General features: G+C 42.3%; 1 protein-coding gene across 1 annotated transcript in view; it reads right to left on the reverse strand.

The window, feature by feature from the left end:
- The window catches only part of CC2D2A (coiled-coil and C2 domain containing 2A), a 121,344-nt gene that overhangs the window by 36,573 nt on the left and 62,794 nt on the right, over positions 1-21,977 (reverse strand). The window contains exons 15-21 of the mRNA XM_081813176.1: positions 15,939-16,095; positions 11,980-12,127; positions 9,245-9,383; positions 6,891-7,094; positions 5,097-5,189; positions 4,101-4,192; positions 795-962 (exon numbers count right to left, since the gene is read on the reverse strand). Of these exons, the coding sequence (XP_081669302.1) occupies positions 795-962; positions 4,101-4,192; positions 5,097-5,189; positions 6,891-7,094; positions 9,245-9,383; positions 11,980-12,127; positions 15,939-16,095 (1,001 nt within the window). The remainder of the gene's footprint in view (positions 1-794; positions 963-4,100; positions 4,193-5,096; positions 5,190-6,890; positions 7,095-9,244; positions 9,384-11,979; positions 12,128-15,938; positions 16,096-21,977) is intronic.

Below are 21,977 nucleotides of genomic sequence, written 5' to 3' on the forward strand. Positions count from 1 at the left end.
CTTCCTCATTACACGGGCAAGGGTACCAGCTGGTAGAAGTTTTGATTCTTGCTCTTTCTTTCTTTAATTCTTGCTCATCTCTGTTCTCTAAAGGGGGTAAGAGACTCAAGCTCACCCTACCCTGGTTGGGGGGTCCGCACTGCCCCAGTGTAGTGAAACGTAGTAGGCATCACTCATGTCTCAGAGCAGATAAAAGGGAAGTCACATTTTTATGCTCATAGTATGTGTGTTTAGAACCTAGGACATACACCTTTCGGGTATCTGCCTAGCTCACACCCACTTCTCCGAGAACCGTTCCCCACCTTCAGGCCAGGGCCTGGGGACCCTGCCTCTCTGGCTGTAGGTGATTAGACCAGGGATAAACACCTGACCCAAGTTAGGACCTTCAGCTTTTCTCCTGAGAAGATGATATTTGGTGGATGGTACCGTGGCTGAAAGGACCACTTCCTTCACATGGAGATGAAGCAGACCCACAGAGGGAAGCAAGCAAGAGAGACAATGGGCCTCAGAAGAACCATCTCAATCTTTTACCATCCACTGTCCACCATGTAGTTCAGCTCTTAACCTGAGTTCTCTGAGATATTCCCAATGAACCCCCTCTTTAGCCTAAATTGACTGAGTTGGTTCTATTACTTGCAACCAATAGTGTTTTGGCTTCAGTAAGAGCGCGCCTCACTCCTAGCCCCCATGATCAACTGCTACGTTCAATGTGGGGGTGGACATGCTATAAAGAAGTGAACCACTTGGCTGGGACCCTGTACTCTCCATCTCAGGGCCATCTGGAGGGCTCTCACCTTGCTGTGGGCTTCCTCACGGGAATGTCATAAGCCCGGATGATGTTCACCAGCACCTTTATGTCTCCATCAGACAGGTTTTGGGCTGTCACCTTCTTCCGACCTTTTCTCCTTGGCCTTAGTGGTCGCTTTTGTTCTGCCAGCTTGAAAAGGCTTAGCCCCAGAATGCTAATGATTACAGAACAGGATTAGGACTCTGAGGAAAGGAAAGGTCTGGAAAGCTGTGAGACCATTTCCCAAACTCTTCCCCAAGGGGCCCTCAAAGGCCCCTGAAAAACTCTTGTCTTTTTAAGGAGGGTGGAAATCGTCAAAGAAATTCTCCCGAGATTGGGGAGATCCTCTGGTGTGGGTCCTTACACTGATTTTAGTTGCTACTGATCAGAGGAAGAAAAGTGTGCTTGGGCCCCTCTTGCTTCCCGCCGCCTTGTGCTCTGCCTGCTCATCCCTCAAATGTGCGGGTGCTCTGCCTGTTCTCGACCTTTGCTCGGCCAGGCCAGTCCTGTGCATGGGTGCCCTCCCCACTTCCTCCTTGTCTGCCCCTTCAGGGCCGGTGTCTCCCTTCCCCAGGGCCCCAGCCACGCCAGCTAGAAGGGACGCTCCCTCTCCTAAGCGCTGGAGCACACATTAACCTGCTCCATTCACATGGTGACGTTCACAGCCTTCTTAGGCACTTCTGGGGGTACCTCGGCCTCTGGAGTTAGACAAAGCCGTGGGACTCCTGGCTCAGCTCTTTGACCTTGGGCACATTATCTCACCTCTTTGTCTCTGTTTCATCATCTGTAAAATGGGGATGATCATACCTACCTCTTGGGGTGATGAAGAGGATAAAGGGAGGGGGGTGTGCAAAGCACCCTGGCACTGGTCTAGCACTGAGTGGATGCCCTAAAATGGCAGCTGTTGGAAAGATGAGGCTGGCATGATGGCAGTGATTCTGCAGGAGGAAGGGGTGGGCCAGGAGGATCCCTCTCCACTCTCCCTCTCACTGAGGTGAAATCCCGTAAACACTTCCAAGAGGATGGGAGCACGGGCAGTGAGTCATGGCGGGAGAAAGGGCCACGAAGCAGATCATTACAGTCCAGCCCAGAGATTGAACAGAGGCACAGACGTGAGTCTGGATCTGCAGGTTGACGCCATGGGGCCAGACGGCGCAGGACAGAGCCGAGCGGCCTTCTTCCGAGGGCCATATGCTGGCTAGGGAGGCTACGGCCCCCGACGGGCTTCCGCTTGCTCCCCTGCGGGTCTTCTATGGATCAAGCAGAGTGCTGGGTGCCTTACAGAGACCATTTCAAATCCTGACAAGGGCAACATTTACCCCATTTTTCACATGAAGAAACTGGGAGGTGACAGGATTTTCTGAAGGCTCCTCAGTAAGAGGGAGCTGGGGCTCCAACTCGGCTCACTCTGACTAAACAGCCAGCTTCTTCCTCTTTTGAAAATACTGACATATATTTATTTTTAACTCCCTTAAAACAAGAGCAGGCCCATTACATATTAATATAATGGAAAGTTATGAAAAATAACTATCTTCCCCCCCAAAAAAAAGACTGTGAGGAGAGTGACATTGCAAATCTCTTTTTTCTGTGTGTGACTTGTTATCTGCATTTTACTATTTTTAGTTTATTTTTATTGAGACGTAATTGTCATATAACTGTGTAAATTTAAGACGTACAGTGTGTTGGTCTGATACATTTACATATTGGAGTATGGCTGCCAGTGAGGTGATAGCCAACACCTCTTAACTTCACAGAATTATCTTTTTTTTGTGGGGGGAGAACAATTAAGATCAAGGCGCTTAGTAACTTTGAAGTTTATGATCAGTATTGACTGTATTCACTCTGCTACGCCTGAGATCTCCAGAACTTATTTAATCACTAGTTGCAAGTTTGTATCCTCAAACAACATCTCCCCGATTTTCCCACCCCCTGGCCACTGGTAACCACCATTCTACTCTGTTTTTACAAGTTTGGCTTTTTTAGATTCCACATATAAGTGAGATCATACAGTATTTGTCTTTCTCTGTCTGATTTATCTCACTTAGCATAATGCCCTCAAGGTTCATGTTGTTGTAAATTAAGCCCATCTTATTAATCACTCTGCCAGGACACCCACCTAACCCAAACTTGGGGACCTCTGAGAGACACCTTTGCCAGAGGGTCCTAACATGGCACATCCCTTCTCTTTGTCAAAATTCCCCCCCTCCCCCAGAGGTGGCTCTTCTCAGGAGACTTTGCCGCCCTGCTAGCAGTCAGCATGGAAACATCTTGGTGGTTGGGACCATTAAATATAGAAACATCTTAGTTTAATCTAAGAACAAACCAAAATTAAAAGAAGAAAGAACATACCCTGAGCCTTCAGAACTTAATGCAGAAAGTAAAGCAGAAAAAGAAAAAGAAAGAAAAGAAATGGAAAAACAGCATGAAAAATCACCATCTATTCTAAAGTATAATTTTCATGACTGAAAAAATACATTCAGTGACTGGACTCTGGGCCTGGGATAAAGAGGGAGGTTTGCACGAGTGTCTGTGGGTGCAGCTTCCCTCCTGGATATGGATGGAGGCCAAGCCAAAGAAAGGGGTTGTCATGGATAGACATTGTTTTGTCTCCTTCCCAACTTGGTGGTGGAGAGAAAGTACATGCATAGGAAATAAACTTTTTAGGAGACCAAGAGATTTAATCACAGAACAGGTCGGGAAGTCAATGCACTGCACGGGACCACCAATATGAAAGTTATTTTTCATCTTTTATGGCTCCACTTTGAGTTGAGATAATTATTGGATTATTCTAAGTAACAGGGAGACAATCAAGCAAATGCAATTGAATCCCAACTTCTATGTAAATATCCATTTTCCCTACTCCCCCTGCCCCCTCACCAACCACACAGCAGCTCTCAGCCTCCCCCCATCCCCTGGAGCCCCAATGCTTATTCTGAGCCACCCCCTCTGCCCCGTGTGTGTGGGGGAGTGAGGGACAGACTGGAAGGGGGAGGTAGAAAGCAGGAGGGAAATGCTGTCAGACTTAATCTGATTGCAGCGGGGAACCGGCAAAGGCCTGTGGAGCTGACTTGGGCACAGTGGGAGATGAGATGGTGTGTACTGGGCGTGATAGAGAGCATCTCGTGTGACTTGTTCAACAAAACCCCCAACTAATGTAACCATGAGGTGTTAATCAGGTTTTACCAGTTCCCAGCATTACTGGGGGCTCAAATGCGGACCATACAAGGATAAACATCTTTTATGTATGTGAAAATTTTAACATAATACAATAAAAAGAATATTTATAAGAAACAAAAGATTTGTTTGCTTTTACCTGATATTGGGAACTTCTTCTTCTACGATCAAGTCCGAAAGAAGAAAATGGTGTTTTGCAATCAGGAAACGATTTATCACTGATTCTCTAACCTGAGGACAGACAAGTGTTTTATTTAAAATCTCCCCAGTACATAGACTTCACAGCTCACTCCCTTGACTCCTTCGAGTTTTCACCTTGCCAGGTGACACCTCAGTGCATCCGCCTAGCGCACCTGCACTTTTCTCCTTGGTGCTAACCTCTTCCTATAGAAATCAACCCGCTTTGCTCACTAACGTAAGCTCCCTAAGGCAGAGGGGGTTCTGTTTCGTTCACTGCTATATTCGTGGGTCCTGGGAAGGTTCCTGGTGGATGATAGTGAAATTTTGCTGAATGAATGAACAATTGGCAAAAATAGGACCAATCTTGAAGCACACAGATTTCAGATTCTTAACTTCTTCCTCTATTCAGACTGACTTATTTTCCAATTATTCCTTGAATAGAGGACCTCTTAAATGTCATAAATTGTTATTGTTTTTTTTTATAAGGAGCCCCCAGGGTAGATCATTTGGGTGGGAAAAATGTACTCTAGTGACTATAGCATTTCCTACAAGTTAAATTTATTAAAAGAAGGAAGGGCAAAAGGATATTTCAAGTTTTTCATGCATCAGGGCAGTTAGTATGTAGTTTATAAAATTTTTTCATTACAAAGGTGATATGATGCAAACATTCAAATATGAGAAAAATCACGACTTAGAAACTGTGTCCCTTGTAATCATGCCCCCCTCAAGATAACCACTGATAATATACTGAGGTACATCCTAGTGTTCCATATGTTCAAAAGATGAAGACAGCTGTTAATTTCATATCTGTAATTATGAGCAAATAAGTCTGGAGAGGTTAAGTGACATTTAAGTATCCCATAGAGGACTTCGAAGAATAGGCACCACCCTCCCCCCAGTGTGAGGGTGCTGGTTATTTCCCCCTCTGAGGACTCTGTAAAATGGTTTTCCTTACCTGCTGGAGGTACTTGGCGACTATGGCCCTATGGGTATCTATGTGGTCCTTGGTTTCAATTACATTTCTGTCTCGTAAACGTTTCTCATAGTCCTAAAATTAAAAAGGAATAATTTTATGACTGTAAATTACTGGTACTCCCCCATGCGAGACTAGAGAATTTATCTTGAGATTAGAGAATTTGTCACATGTGGTTTAAGTAATAAATTATGGTTCTAAATATTTCTTCCACCTTCCTCTTCATTTTTGGTCCAAGATTGATCTTCGATGCAGTATGCAGGTTTTGGAACCAGTTGGTTGAACTGGCTTATAAGTAGAAGATAATTCTGTAGAGCAATTACAACTTAAGCTCTTTATGCAGGAAGAAAGAGGCCACAGAGATAACAGAGAGACTCACTATAGTTCAAGATGCTAAGCTCACCCAAGCAACTCAGCCAAAGCCTCTGCTCACATTTTTGTCTTTTCTATTTTAAGTGGAGCAATTACAAAAATAGTAAATAGCATCTGGCCGCAGATGATGTGGGTCACCTACTTGGAGGAGAGTAGAGGGTGCGTGAGCTTTGTCTTCTTAGGCTGCTGACTTTGCTCTCTCTATCGGTAAAATCCCCCGTGGGCCCAGGAAGCTGCCATGTCCTGCTTCGGTCCTTTGCTGGTCACAGCTGAATACCCCGGGTGTCTCCTAACCCAGCCTGGGAAACTCAAGCAATCTGTTCCCAAGATTTCTTTTTTTCTTTCTCTCTCTCTTTCTTTCTTCCTTTTTTTTTTTTTTTAGATTTATTTATTTATTTTAGAGAGAGAGTATGCCTGAGAGTGTGGGGGCGGGGGGAAGGGGAAGAAGAAGGAGAGAATTCTCAAGCAGACTCCCTGCTCAGCACAACCCAACTCCGGCCGGATCCCCGGACCCTGAGATCATGACCTGAGCCTAAATCAAGACCCAGATGCTCAACCGACCGAGCCACCCAGGTGCCCCTGTAGCTGTTCCCAAGATTTTTAAACTTGGGATAAGATGGAGAAAAGTCCTGGCAGTGTTTAGGTTCTGGATCCAGGGGTCATTGAGGCACAGATGAACTCCCGCCATTCATGCCTCTTTAGATATTTAACCCTATTTTGGCATTTCATCATCCAATAAACTCTCCTTAGTGCCTGAAGTAGCTTAAATTGGCTTTTTATCACTCACCATCACAAATCCAAACTAATACAAAGAAGAACCAAGTAACCAAAAATATTGTCCAACAGTTTCCACACTTTCTGCATAAAAAAATCACACTGGTATCAATTTCTAATGGCTCTTCATTTACCTCATCAAACACTAACTTGCCTGTCTGGCTTTCACTGACCTGCTGTCCCTGCCCCCCCAAAACATACCCCTATTGCCTGTAGCTCCTCAAAGGCTCCCCACCTGCGGGCCCCCTCCTCCTGTGGGCCCTGCCCACCCAGAGCGACTGAGACCCCAGCAGCTCCCCCCAGCGCTTAACCAAGCGTTGTGCTTGGTAAATACTTAATGGGTTAAACTGGCACTGAATTCCTGACAGGAACAGCGTGGCAGGATGATTTCCCATAGTAACACTTAAGATACTTTTCAACCCTAATTTTTCTTCGTTTATACGTCATATTGGGCAAAGAGATTATTTAAACATTAAGTTTAAGAAAAATAATGGAAAGGTTAAGTGTTATAAACGAGAAACCACTATGGCTACTGAGAACATGACAGCGAGAAAACACACACATAATAGTACACCGAATGGTACGGCGATATTTTATTATGGTATTAACTCCTCCATGGCAATTTCTTACCTGGAATACTTTTTCCATAATTTCTCGGTCATATGCTGGAATTTGCTTATAATTTCGGAATTCTGGCACCTCTTGGCTTCTAAGACAAAGAAGTCTGAATCGTTTGGATCTATTCAATTCCTCATCTGAAACAAAGTTAAATTCTTGCTGCAGCTGTTCCAGGCGAAAGAAATCAGGGACATAGGATTCACCGCTGGTAGCAACCTACAGAAAACAAGAGATACAACTTTAGATGGCAGGCGGATTGCGTCTGAAGAAACCCAGCACGGAGCTTTTGGGAATGGAAGCTGAATAGTTGTGGACTGAGACTTGAAATATCCTGCATTTCATTGAAGGACAAAATGCGCTAAAATATAACAGTAATAAGGCAGATGCTATTCTATTCCTGTACTAGCTATAAAAAGTACCGCAAATCATTTTCATTTTTTGGCATGCCTGCTTCCCTCATAGGTGTTATGCAAATCTACAGCCTGAAAAGTGAGAGATTTGTATCAGTGTATTAGTAGGTGCCTATTGGAGATAGGATTCTTATATACACAGTGTATGTGAAATCTAATATATGTATTTAAAATATATTTAAGATATATTGCATATTAAAATACTTAAAAATAACTTAATATAACTTTAAAAATATATTTAACAAAATATTTTGAAATATTAAAAAAAATATATTTATGCACACATGTAGATCAGGTCCCAGAATCAGCTGATCGGCTTCCCTGGCTCCAGGGCCATGCTCTTCTGTCTCTGAACAGCACCTCATGGCCTTGGTCAGTGAGTAGAGAGAGCCAGAGATCGTTCTGAGCGCCAACCTCCCCACACTGGCACTGAAAGGACGGTTTCAGGGTACCACTGAGAGGCTGAGCAGGTGGGCTGCACTCTGCCCAGGTGTCTGCTTGCCCCTCTGCTGGGGGCTTGGTCAGTGGCACCCTCCTCCTCGCAGAAGGAAAGCCAGGGAGCAGAGATTTGCTGGGGCTTTGCACTGGGAAAGGTGATCCTGCTGTGAAAATCCATTAAAAAGAGACTAGTCAGGAAGGCATCCCTGTGTTCTGTCCTTCTATGGGAAGACAAATAGTTTAAAAGAAAAACATGGAGGTGACACTTGTATTATATTACCACTGACTTAAAGATAGTAATCGAGGGCGCCTGGGTGGCTCAGTCGTTAAGCGTCTGCCTTCAGCTCAGGTCATGATCCCGGGGTCCTGCGATTGAGCCCCGCATCGGGCTCCCTGCTCAGCTTCCTATTTCTCCCTATGTCTCTCCTCCCCACTCATGCTCGCTTGCTCTCTCTTGCAAAAATAAATAATAAAATCTTAAAAAAAAAAGATAGTAATCGAAACATGATTTGAAAACTCTACATGGAATAGACTATGCTCTAGGTAATATGGCCTATTCTTTCCAATATTTTTTTTAGTCACCCTAAGAAGTATCATGTTGGAAGGAGAGCTTATAAAGATAAAAATAAAAATAAACCAAAGCTTGCTTTGAGACTTATCTAAGAAATTTAAGGACAGAAATGAACATGTTATTCTGGTTACAGTTCCCCTGCTGATGAACTCACATGAATGAACTTGATCACAGAATGTGTTGCCGTGGTCACTTTCCGGATCATCTACTTGTTTATTATGTTTTTGTGGGAATTATGAACTTGGGTGTAAAAACAATTGTATTTGCCACCAAGAGAAATCATTTACTGACTAATGTTCCATTTTATTTATAAATTCACTGAAGAAAGAATTTTGAATGTTATGACAGGCAAAAGCAATTTATCTCAGACATACTTAAATGAAACCTAAATGATAATCTAATTAACCATCAAACAGGAAAACAAACATAACCACCATTTCTGAAAACACTCCTACCAGCCGTTCCAGGTGTGATGGACCGAGCATGTGCTCTGAAATCAGATCGACTTGGACCCGAGTCCTCACCAGTCGTGTGAGCTCGAGCAATGACTCTGAGCGGCTGCACGCAGGTTCCTCTCCATAGGAGGGGCCAAGTAAGACTTCTCTTTAGGGTTTTGCAGAAGTTAGAGATAAGAGTAACACCACCACCACAGTAACAACTATTATTGATTGCACACCGACTGTGTGCCCAGCTAAGTGTGGAAATGCAGCAGTGCATGTCCTCATGGCCACACTGTGATGGCGTCAGAGTGCCTAGAAAGCATGAGCCAGACAGGGGCAGAGCCTGACCTTAAACCAGTCGTTCAACCCAGCCCTCATGTTCTTAAACGCTATCGCACTGGAGAATACCGTGTGAAAGAAAATGTGTGTGAAGGGCTGAGCCATTTCTATTATGATCACTCCAACTCGAGAAATGGGGGTGTGCACACAGTTCTCCTGCCACATTACCGAGATTAGCTGCATCAAAGGGGCATTGTTGGGGTCGTTCGGGTCGAGCTTGGACTCCGCCGCCCACTTGGCCAACTTTTTCAAGTCTGTCAGTCCGGATGTGCCAATAGATGAGATGGCATCTGCCCTCTTCAAAGCACTGGAAAAAAAGTGAATGCCATGAGATGGATGTGTTCACAGGGCAGTTTGCCTTAGGCCCACAAAATCCCAGGAACAGCACTGCTTAAGGAGGCTCTTGCTTTCTATGTGAGAAAATCTGATGATAAGAAAGGAGTTGTGCCATTTTTCTTTACTTGATCACTGCTATTAAGTATGTTATAGGGATAATAGAGAAGGGTGATTGGTGGGAGAAAATACTTGCAATCCACAAGTCTGATAAGGAGTTAAGGTTTAAAATATACAGGGAATCATAGCTCAATAGCAATAACACAAAATCTAATTAAAAAATGGGCAGAGCTGGGCGCCTGGGTGGCTCAGTTGGTTAAGCGACTGCCTTCAGCTCAGGTCATGATCCTGGAGTCCCGGGATCGAGTCCCGCATCGGGCTCCTTGCTCAGCGAGGAGTCTGCTTCTCCCTCTGACCCTCCCCCTCTCGTGCTCTCTCTCTCATTCTCTCTCTCTCAAATAAATAAATAAAATCTTTAAAAAAAAAATGGGCAGAGGACCACAAGAGACATTTTTCCAAAGAAGACATACAGATGGCCAGCGGGGACATGAAAAGGTGCTCAACATCACTCCCCACCAGGGAGACACAAATCAAACCGACAGTGAGATATCACCTCACACTTGTTAGAATGGCCATCATCAAAAAGACACGAGATACCAAGTGTTGGTGAGGATGTGGAGAAAAGGGAACCTTGTGCACTGTTGGCAGGAATGTAAATTGGTGCAAACACTGGAGGTTCCTCAAGAAATTAAAAGTAGAACTGCTGTATGATTCAGTAATTCCACTTCCGGGTATATATCTGAAGGACACAAAATCACTATCCTGAAGAGGTACCTGCACCCCCATGTTTATTACAGCATTATTTATAATAGCCAAGACATGGAAACAACTTAACTGTCCATCCGTGGAAGAAGGGATAAAGAAAATGTGGCATGTATACATAATAGAATATTACCCAGCCATAAAAAAGGAGGCATCCTGCCATTTGCAACAACATGGATAGAGCGTGAGGGCATTATGCTAAGTGAAAGCAGTCACACAGAGCAAGGCAGATATTGTAGGATTTCACTTATATATGGAATTTTAAAAAAACAAAACTTGTAGAAACAGAGAACAGATTGGTGGTTGCCAGAGGTGGGGTTAGGGAGGGGGATGGGTGAAGGAGATCAAAAGGTCCAAAGTTCCAGTCATACGATAAATAAGTCTGGGAGATCTAATGTACAGCATGGCGACCACAGTTAACAATACTGTATTTTACATTTTAAAGGTCCTGAGAGAGTAGATCTGAAAAGTTCTCACGGCAAGGAAAACAAAATTTGTCACTATGTGTGGTGACGGATATAAAGTAGACTTATTTGGGTGATTATTCCACAATATATACATTAATCAAATCATTATGGTGTACACCTTAAACTTACACGATGTTCTGTGTCAGTTCCATCTCAATAAAACAAACAGACAAAATGGAGTATGATGTGGCGCCCATCCCTAGAGTCCCAGGATCCAGGCCAGATCTGCCTCGTGCCTCGCTCCCCACACAACTGGGGACTTAAATGCACAACTGATTTAAGCACCAACTTTGGACACGCCTGAGTTGCCAGGAGGCCCGGGGTTGTTGGCAACAGTGAGTTGGGGCTTCGTTAGTAGCACCGCATTTCTCGTTACTCGCACTGGGCTTGACCCCCTCTCCTGAGGAGCTGGAGCTTTCATCCCTGGTGCGGAACTCAGTGGAATGGATACATCTGTATACTTATACTCCAAGGCCTCCGCGGGACATGGTTGCCGGACTCCTGACTGCAAAAGCACAGAGCAGCATTCCCTGTGCTTGTCCCAGGGACACAGGCATCAGAATCGGGACAGAGAGGACATAAAGGGAACAAAACGAGCCCCACTCTGTTTTCACTCATGTCATAAATGACAGCCTGTGAATTGGAAAGTGTCTTCTTGATGATCAGGGTAAATCCTTTAGTTTTAGAGTGGAGGCACCTGAGGCCTAGAAGGTTAAAAGATCAACTCAAGGCACATCTGTTGGGGCAGGACGGAAGCAAGAATTGAGCCCAGGCCACCTGGCTCCCGTAGTCCAGGCTGCCTGGGCAGGCACCAGCCACAAGGAGGTGGGACCAGCTTAGGGGGGAAATGGGTGAGGTCCAGAGTGCCTTTTCTTCTGCTCTGGTAGGAACCTAAGGAGCTAGCAATCAAGGAAGAGATCTGACCGTGGGGACTTTTATAATAATCAGAAGGTTCTACAACCATCCTCATTCACACTGAGGACCACGTATACACGTGCTGTGTACTTCCCCCGTCTATAAAATGGGGACAGGAATCCTTCACAGAGTTACTGGAGAGATTAAATAAGGCGAAGTGCTTTTTGCTGTTTCTGACACTGCTGAACATCTAATATTTATTAGGCTATTAATATTTTAATTCTTACCTCAAGAACAATAAAAAGACCCTGAAAATACTGGCACATGAGAATAAAAGGAAAGAATGTGATATTGCAAGCTTCCCCCTCCCGTGCCATGAATGCAAACGCTGACATTACTCATGCATTTATTCTAGACACACAATACCTTCTAAATCCGATGTTCTGCTGTGACAGTGGGGGAATTAAAGGGATCCCGTTTTCTCCAATGGCCCAAGCCACACCGTTGGACACCTTCCCCGAGGTCATTAGAATCAGTTGATTACTACCATCCGCTTCAAATGAGAAGGGCACTCCTAGGGAAACACCAGATTACATAGACGTTGTTGAGGAAAAGGGAGCGAGCCCAGCCCTGGTAGGAAAGCAGACAGTCAAATGGGATGGAGGGGCTATAGAGCTGGCAGGATGGAACATAATTCCGATCAGCATCCCTGAACTTCTTCAGGCAATGACGCTCAGCATTGGCCGCTTGGTTCTAGCTCTGACAGCAGTGTGTAGACCTTACAGAATGAATGAGGCACTGTGGAGTGGAACATCTGTGTGCCTATTCTGGTTCTGCCACTTAACAGCTGTGTGACCACAAACAGATCGCTTAACTTCTCTGAGCCTTCGTTTCTTTATGTATAAAATAGGGATAAAAATAGTACCTCCTAAAAAGATGACAATGAAGACCTCCATTCATTCACTCAGTCAATAGATACGCATTTGAGTCCCTCCTTCATGCCAGGCACTATTTTAGGGACTGCAGATTGCAGTAAAGAAGCAGAGCTGATGAGAATCCCTGTTCTCAAGGAGTTTATATTCCAGCAAGGGAGGCAGGCAATAAATAAGAGAAATAAGAGGAACGTGTGAGTTTTACTATTAAATGTTGGGGGGTTGACCTATTTTTATTGATTTTGAGGGGGGATCTCTGTGCCTCCTGGATTTTGATGCCTGTTTCCTTCCCCAAATTAAGGAGGTTCTCTGCTATAATTTGTTCCAATATACCTTCTGCCCCCCTCTCTCTTTCTTCTTCTGGGATCCCAATTATTCTAATGTTGTTTCACTTTATGGTATCACTTATCTCTCTAATCTCCCCTTGTGATCCAGTAGTTGTTTATCTTTTTCTCAGCTTCTTTATTCTCCATCATTTGGTCTCCTATATCACTAATTCTCTCTTCTGCCTCATTTATCCTAGCAGTTAGAACCTCCATTTTTTATTGCACCTCATTAATAGCCTTTTAGACTTCTACTTGGTTAGATTTTAGTTCTTTTACTTCAGAAAGGGATTCTCTAGTATCTTCTATGCTTTTTTCAAGCTCAGCTAGTCTCTTTATCATTGTTATTTTGAATTCTAGTTCCAACATCTTACTAATGTCTGTACTGATTAGGTCCCTGGTAGTTGGTACTGCCTCTTGTACTTTTTGAGTTTTTCCACCTTGTCATTTTGTCCAGAGGAGAATAGATGAATGAGAGAACAAAATGCTAAGAAAATGCTAAAACGGTAACAACAACCCTAGAAAAATATACACTAAACAAATCAGAAGAGACCCGAAACTGGGGGGAAAAGAAAGGAAAAAAAAATATGATTAGTCTGGTGAACAGAACAGAGCCACACAATAGATTTTGGGTGTATTTTGGTCTGTTAGAAGAAATTGTCTCCCAAAATTTTAAAGAAAGAAAAACTTATAATATACACAAAAATAAGGGTAAATACAATGAAGGGATGAAATATGACTGTGAAGATGAAAATTAAAAAAGATTTTAAAAAAGGAATTGGTAAGAAGTTGGTGGGAATGCAAGCTGGTGCAGCCACTCTGGAAAACAGTATGGAGGTTCCTCAAAAAGTTGAAAATAGAGCTACCCTATGACCTAGCAATTGCACTACTGGGTATTTACCCCAAAGATACAAATGTAGTGATCTGAAGGGGCACATGTACCCCAATGTTTATAGCAGCAATGTCCACAATAGCCAAACTATGGAAAGAGCCTAGATGTCCATCAACAGATGAATGGATAAAGAAGAAGTGGTATATATATACAATGGAATATTATGCAGCCATCAAAAAATGAAATCTTGCCTTTGCAATGATGTGGATGGAACTAGAGGGTATTATGCTAAGCGAATTAAATCAATCAGAGAAAGACAAGTATCATATGATCTCACTGATATAAGGAATTTGAGAAACAAGATCATAGGGAGAGAGAGGGAAAAATGAAACAAGACAAAACTGGAGAGGGAGACAAACCATAGGAGACTCTTAATCTCAGGAAACAAACTGAGGGTTGCTGGAGTGGAGGGGGGTGGGAGGGATGGGGTGGCTGGGTGATGGACACTGGGGAGGGTATGTGCTATGGTGAGTGCTGTGAACTGTGTAAGACTGATGAATCACAGACCTGTACCCCTGAAACAAGGGTTATTATATGTTAATAAAAAAATAAAATAAATAAATAAAAAAGAGGAACATGTGGTACGTTAGAGAGGGATAAATGTGGAGGAGAAACCATAAATTAGGGAACATATATAGAAAATGTGCATTTGTGGGGGTGGGGAAGGGCTGAACTTTTAGATGGGGTGGCAGAGAAGGCTCCATGAGAGGGGACTTTTGGGTAAAGGCCTGAAGAAAAGGAGGAAATGAGACATGCAGATATGTTGGGAAAGAGCATTTTTGGCAGAAGGAATAAGTTCAAGTGCCTGAGGGTGGGGGTATGCCCTAGTGAGGAGCCACACGTCAGAGCACTTAGTGCCTGGAAGACTGTGGCCACTCAACAAACCTCAGCTACTCTTAAACTACTGGGCAACCATAAGCCTCACTTACATATCTGGCTTCTACCAATTGGAAATTAATGATAAAAAGTCTCAGGACAGGTTGTTTAATCAACTCAAGGAAGAAAAGATTTTCAAGCACTAAATATAGCGACTGCATGCCCTGGAGTTCCAGTTAATATTAGCAGCACAAAACAGAACCACTATTACACTGTAAGAGCATCTTTGTATTTTTCAAAGATCTTTCCTTCAAACTGAACGTCCACTTTAATCTTCAAAATAACCCTAAAAGACATTAAAGGAGGTATCTTTAGATTCATTTTGTGTATGAAGACAATGATATTCAAAGAGAGTACATAATTACTAGGGTGCCACACCTTATCAGTGTGAGAGCTGGAACTAAAGCCTAGATCTCCAGACTTGCAGGTTGGCAATTGGATTTGAGCCTCAAAGAATTCTTGCAGATACATCTCCAGATACGAGCTCACAATAGAAAATCACTAGACACATAAGGAAACAAGACACCATGAAAAGGGGCAACAGAATCAGACCAATAAGCAGGTAGGTATTGAAATGATCAGATACAGAATGTTAAAAAGTATGTGTAATACGTTTTTAAAAATAAAGGAAGTAATGACTGAATAAAAGAAATGAAATGATTGAGAGTCGGAGGAAAGGACAAACGTTATCAGAACTGACCAGACAGATTGGAAAAGAATTAAATAGAATTTCTAGAGGTGAAAAATGCAATAATTAAAATGAAAAACTCAGTGATGAGCTTCAGTGATTAGACACAGCCAAAGAGTGAATTCATGACTTGGAAGACAGATTTAAAGAAGTTTTATGGAATACAGTAGTGAAAGAAAAAGATAGCAAGGTATATTATGGAGTTAAGAAACATGGTGAACAGAGAAGGTACGTCATCTATCTAATCACAGTTATAGGGAATAAGAGAGATAATATTAATTAATAATATCCCTATTATAATTATTTAAGTTTTTTCAATTTTTTCAGCCTTATGAATAATACCATGATGTACATTTTTTTATGCACAAAGCTTTGTCCTCGTTTCTAATTATTTCCTTATAAAATATTCCTAGAAGAAAAATTAAGATGTTAAAGGCATTTTAAAGGTCTTTATCCACATTGTCAAACTACTTTATACTTGCCTAGTTATATGAATTTATTGGCCACCCACAGTATACAAAAAAAGACTGCAAAAAATTGCAATTCATCATTTTAATTTGAATTTCTGAAAGCAATTTTATAATTTTCTGGTTGTTTGAAAATGAAAAAAAAAAAGCTATGTTCAAAACTGACAGTAAAATCGTGAGCTACTAATAATAATTAGCTTTCCATACCACTTCCAACTCCCTCGTGGTCCAGTGTCACATGCTGGTTACTGCTAAACTCCACTTCTTCAATGGGAGCCCTTCCAGTGACAATGGTAGTTTCAGGAATAGGCAGAAACACTTCCGCTAGCAAAGTGGTACCACTGTGTCCAATTGTTTCATATACCTGAAATTGAAGAAGAAAAACAGTCAAAGAAAAATAGCAGGAGTGTGCTCACTCCCAGATATTTAATCCACTTATCTATGTGGACCACTGTTCTTGCCCAGAGCATCCATTTCAGAGTGGAAAAGTTGAGTTTTGTTATTATGGTTCCCATGGACAATAAGTTACACCCTATTTGTGGCCAAGTTGTTGACATCCTGTCCTCTTGTCTGGTCTACTATCCTGGGGTAGAGAGGTTAATCAAATTAGTAGGCTACCAAAACTGTTTCATTTCAAGCCAATACACAGGTTATCTGGAGAGTGGGATTCCTCTTTTTCCTGGTTTATGTTATCTCGGAAAGAAACGCCATCAGGTGGAATGGGTCAGATAAAATAAGCATGCCACTAGGTGATTTATTATTTACACCAACCTCAAAGTCAATAGGAGAAGTATCATACCTAGAAGTACTCTAGAGTATCAGGTTCAAATCTACTATTTAGTAAATCTTTCAAATTCTTTCCTTCAAGAGCTCATTTAATTTGTTGGCTGCTGAAACCCTACCAGCTCCTTCTCAGACTTTCTCCCAAGAGGGAGCCAACTAGACCCGCTGCAGTCTAATTACTGTGGTGTGTCTCATTATACTGCCATCTCCATGAGATTAAGGGTCCATTGCCAAGGCAACCGTAGATTATGAATATACAAGGCAGCTTCAGTAGGAACTTTGCTCCATTGGATCAAATTTCTCTTGTGTCCTCGGATCATTGCACTTTTGTGGTAAGAAGATGTCAAAATATTCCACAGTTCTGCTGGCTTCTTTCCTGTGTTTTATTCTTTCCCTGCAAGAGGTCTCTGGCTGGTACACATTTCTCCAAAGTGCTGATTTCACTTCTTTTATTTTTACTAACTAAATCTTCATATTTTTCTTCTTGTGCAATAGAGTCCCCCTCTGATCATTACTTTCCATTTACCACTGGCATGCACAAAGATGACACTACAGGTCCTCTCCCCCCACTCTCCCCTACAGGGCATATGATATGAATTCTTTTTCAAGGATGAGGATGAGGCTGAATTTGTGCTAGGCTGCCATCCTGGCCCCGTCTCCCTGGTATCCACCAGCTCGCATTTGCCAGATGGCTGACTGAGCTTGGAGGGGATACTGGGGCAAAGACAAAGACATAACCACCGAACTCAGGACCCTAGACTTAATATCACTGTGAGCTATTCTAACAGGCTGTGTGCACTAAGAGACCTGTGATTGTCAGGGCCCACCTGTGCCAAGTGTCCAAGTCCACCTAATTCAGGGCTCAGCAGGAAGCCCATGAGTAATGCCACATTCTCCAAATTCATCTTTATCAGTAAAAAAGGTGATATTTTGTTCTCTATTAAAAAACATCTTTTATGGAAAATGTCAAACATATAATCCTAGAAGAACAATATAGCATGAACCCGTCACCTGGCTTCAAATACCATTAGCTTACGGCCAACCTGGTTTCATCTCTACTCTCATGCTTTCCCCTCTCCACCAATATTTGGAACCCAGACATCATTTCATCTGTAAATATTTCAATATGTGTCTCTAAAAGACAAGGATATAAAAAAAGCATAGTTTTAATATTATTATCACAGTAATTCCTTCATAATGTCAAATATCAGTAAGTTTCACATTTCCTTCAGAGTCTCAAGAAATTACTGTAAAGCTTTGTTTGAATCAGGATCAAAATATATTCTGTACAGTGTGACTGATTGATAAGTCCCTCAAGCCTCTATTAATTTGTAGGCGACACTCCTCCCTTTTCATAATTTTTAAATTTCTCTGTATTTTTATTGGTTTAGAGCTCTAAAGGAAAAAGGAATGCCATTTATTGCTTGCCCCAAACTCCCATAGGAGTTGTAATCTTACAGAACTTAAAGAACATAGAGCAGATTATTTTTTCTTGCACAGAAGACCTTGGTTGACCTGTTAAATTATGGACTCACTAGCATGAAGTTTCAGCCTGAGAAAATGGTATGTTTTCTTTCCTTTTTAAAACTTTTTTTTTTTTTTTTTGGCCAACATTTTAATTGACATCCATTTGTATGCAGCCCAGTATGGGCTTTTGGTCTGGCATTTTGTTCAATCTTTCACACATTCCTATGAAGGATGGTTTGTGGTGAAGATTAAGCCGGATAATAGACCCAACAATTCTGGATGATGGATTTGAGGGTGCAAGAGGAGAAACTCCTCCAGCCATTCATTTGGTAATTCAAAAAGCTGGGATTTGAATCCACAACTGTTTCACTTCAAAACTCATACACTTTTTTGCTATGTCTTCCTTATGGGCCAAGGACAATCTGAAAGGTGATCAAACAATTAAGAATTCTTTTAAAGTCATAGCCATGATCCAGAAAATATAATTAGTTTAGACAAACTGGTGAGAAATAATGATTGAAAGAGTATTTAAAATCTGAATTAAAAAAACAACAAAAAATGAAAGTACTATAAAAACAACGTCTAGGGGCACCTGGGTGGCTCATTGGTTAAGCATCTGACTCTTGATCTCAGCTCAGGTCTTGCTCTCAGGGTTGTGGGTTCAAACTCCATGTTGGGCTCCATGATGGGCATGAAGCCTACTTTAAAAGCAAACAAACAAGCAAAAAAAAAAAAAAAAAGCAATGTTTATAATGAAAACTTAAAGGATCACTCAGCATATGTGGTTGTGATCAAAAGACTACTGAGCTATTTCTGTCTCAGACTCCTTGGTTGCTCAGAACTCTCAAGAGGGATGCTGCCTCAGCAAGGCAGGTGTGTCCCGTTTACTCCAGAGCAGGTGCTTTAACTCTCTGCAAGGTGCCCACGTGTACTAGGCACCAAGTGAGACATGTGGAGAGTTGCCACCTGCCCACCCATACCCACTTATGTGCCACCACCATACCCTGTGTTTTCCCTGGAGAAACAATTTCCACTCTATCGAAATTTCTTGTTTATGCATTGTCTGTCTCACTGGACATGGAGATTCTTGAGGATAGGGGTCTTGCTTGATTTCCCTTTGAATGCCTAGTACCTGCCATCTGAGAATTAATGTATTTAGAAGGGAGCATGCTAACTCTTTTTTTTTAAGATTTTATTTATTTATTTGAGAGAGAGAGAATGAGAGACAGAGAGCATGAGAGGGAGGAGGGTCAGAGGGAGAAGCAGACTCCCTGCCGAGCAGGGAGCCCGATGCGGGACTCGATCCCGGGACTCCAGGATCATGACCTGAGCCGAAGGCAGTCGCTCAACCAACTGAGCCACCCAGGCGCCCCGGGGAGCATGCTAACTCTTAAGAGAAGTAAGGCATTATTATTATTATTATTATTAAGTAAACTCTACCCTTAATGTGGGGCTCAAAACTCTTGACCCTGAGATCAAGAGTCACATGCTCCACTGACTGAACCAGTCAGGCACACCTAGAAATAAGGCATTGAATGATAAATCCATGGAAAGGAATGGTTTTCTTCTCTGAACAGCTGGTAGACCTGGGTGTAGTAAAGCGCTCAGATTTTCTCACTTATTTTACTCCCTACTTGTCACTCTTCTCGCAGCCTGTAGAGGGCAGTGTGGTGGATAGGACAGGGCAGCCTTGTGTTGCAACAGATCTGGAATCCTGACATTGACACTTAGTAGCTATGTGACCTTGGGCATGACATTCCCTGCTTTTTGCTTTCATTGTAAAATGAAGACATTATTTAAAGCTCTGCAGGAAGGCAGTGGTGAAGCATTAGGACATGGTATGAAAAGTCTCTTTCCTTCCTTATGAGCTCAATAAATGTTTATTCTTCTTCCTCTGGGCATACAATTGACAATAAGCTCTTGCATTTTTATAGTACTTTGTGGTTTACAAAGCTCTTTCATAAACATAACTACACTTTCCAAATATCTTGTTAAATCTTGCTGGTCAACTGGTTTTAGTAAACTCTATGAAATAAGAATTTCTTTTATTTAAATTAAACTTGTGGGGCGCCTGGGTGGCTCAGTTGGTTAAGCGACTGCCTTCAGCTCAGGTCATGATCCTGGAGTCCCGGGATCGAGTCCCGCATCGGGCTCCCTGCTCGGCGGGGAGCCTGCTTCTCCCTCTGACCCTCCCCCCTCTCATGTGCTCTCTGTCTCTCTCATTCTCTCTGTCTCAAATAAACAAATAAAATCTTTAAATAAATAAATAAATAAATAAATAAATTAAACTTGTAAGATCTGTCTTTTCAAGACACTAATTTTTTTCAAGAAAGACATTAAGTTGCTGAGGATTTGTAGGAATTTTATGGCATATTCCATATTTGTAATGAAATCATCTATATTTCTGGGTCCCCAAAGGCAGGCAAGGAAGTGAAAAATGAACTACATTAAGGCTTAAATGCTTTTAAAAAAATCAGGAGCTAATGAAGTCCTGATATTACTTCAAGTTAAGGGAAAAGAAAGCATACCAATAATTAGAAAATACCATTTATGTTGGCAAAACAAGTTTCAGAAAGTGACGTGAATGAAGTATTTAATATTTCATTAAACCTTGTGTCTCTGACCTTGTGACTCTCTCACCTTCTACTACTTCAGAATTCCAAAATGTTCCAACACTCAATGCAGTTAAATAAGTGTGTGAAGCATATTTAAAAATAAGAACAAATCCAAATATTTTTCATATACCTTGCATCTCTTTCTATAAGAACCCAGTGTTTGCTTATTTAGCTGTGTAAGATAAAGTTTCTGTATTACATGGCACCAACGGCTTTACAAAAAACATCTCTGTTGGACTTTAATAATTCATCAAAAACTTTAGTGTGGAAGAACCACAAGAGTTCCTTCTAAGCTTTTCTGTTTTGGTTTTTATTCCTTGTGGGTATGCCCTGTGCTGGTCATTGTGCTTAAGTAATGACCCATAAAACACGCCGTTATTGTAGAAAGGGCATTTCTGGTGGACGTCAGAGGAAAGGTCCTTGTTCCCAGTCTCTGGAAACACATTCCTATTTAATGTCAGGAGAAGAACTAAATGGAGACTCTTGGTGCTGAGTCTTTAGGACAGAGGCATTATGAACTCTAGGGGAGTGGAAGGTTTGCTAATTGAGACTACTTTCTTGGAAGATCATTATCAACTTTTTAAATTATTTTATTTTTTAAAAAGATTATTTATTTGAGACAGAGAGAGAGAGAGCATGCATACAGGGGGAGGGGCAGAAGTAGGGGGACAAGCAGGCTCCCCTCTGAGCAGGGAGCCCGACGGGGGGCTCGATCCAGGACCCTGAGATCATTACCTGAGCCGAAGGCAGATGCTTAACCAACTGAGCCACCCAGGTGCCCATCAACTTTTTTTAATAAAGAAAAAGGGATTCCATCTGACAAAGCCAAAAAAACATCCAAAATTTTCCCACACTTTTCACTCTGCTCTTTCAAGGTGGCAGGAGTTTTATTTAATGCTAGCGTGCAATGCTGTTTTCAAAAAATCAGAAATGGGCACCTTGGGCTTGGTGTTTGTAAACAGCTTTCTGTATAATTAAGTTTAACTTTTGTTTTTTCCCTAAGTCTGGGGTTGTCAACCTCAGCACTATTGACATTTGGGGTCGGACGATTCTTCACTGTGGTGAGCTGTCCCGTACAGTGTAGGCTGTTTAGCAACATCCCTGGCCTCAACCCATTAGGGGTGCCCACTAGCTCCCCACTTGTTACTATTAAAATGTGTCCAGACACTGCTACACGTCCCCTGGGGTGCAAAATTACCTCTGCTTGAGAAGCACTGCTCTGAGCAAAACGAGGGCTTGTGTGTGTGTTTGAAGGTGGAATGCTAAGGGAGAAACAGGACAGGAAAAATCACTGATTCACATTCAACAGAGATGCTCAAATCAACACCCTAAAGCAAGCCACGATCCCTGTCAATTTCCCTCCTGATCCATTTCCCTCCTT

The sequence above is a fragment of the Leptonychotes weddellii genome, chromosome 2 (genome assembly GCF_054177405.1).
Source record: "Leptonychotes weddellii isolate Sample4059 chromosome 2, ASM5417740v2, whole genome shotgun sequence".
In the NCBI taxonomy this organism is placed as follows: domain Eukaryota; kingdom Metazoa; phylum Chordata; class Mammalia; order Carnivora; family Phocidae; genus Leptonychotes; species Leptonychotes weddellii.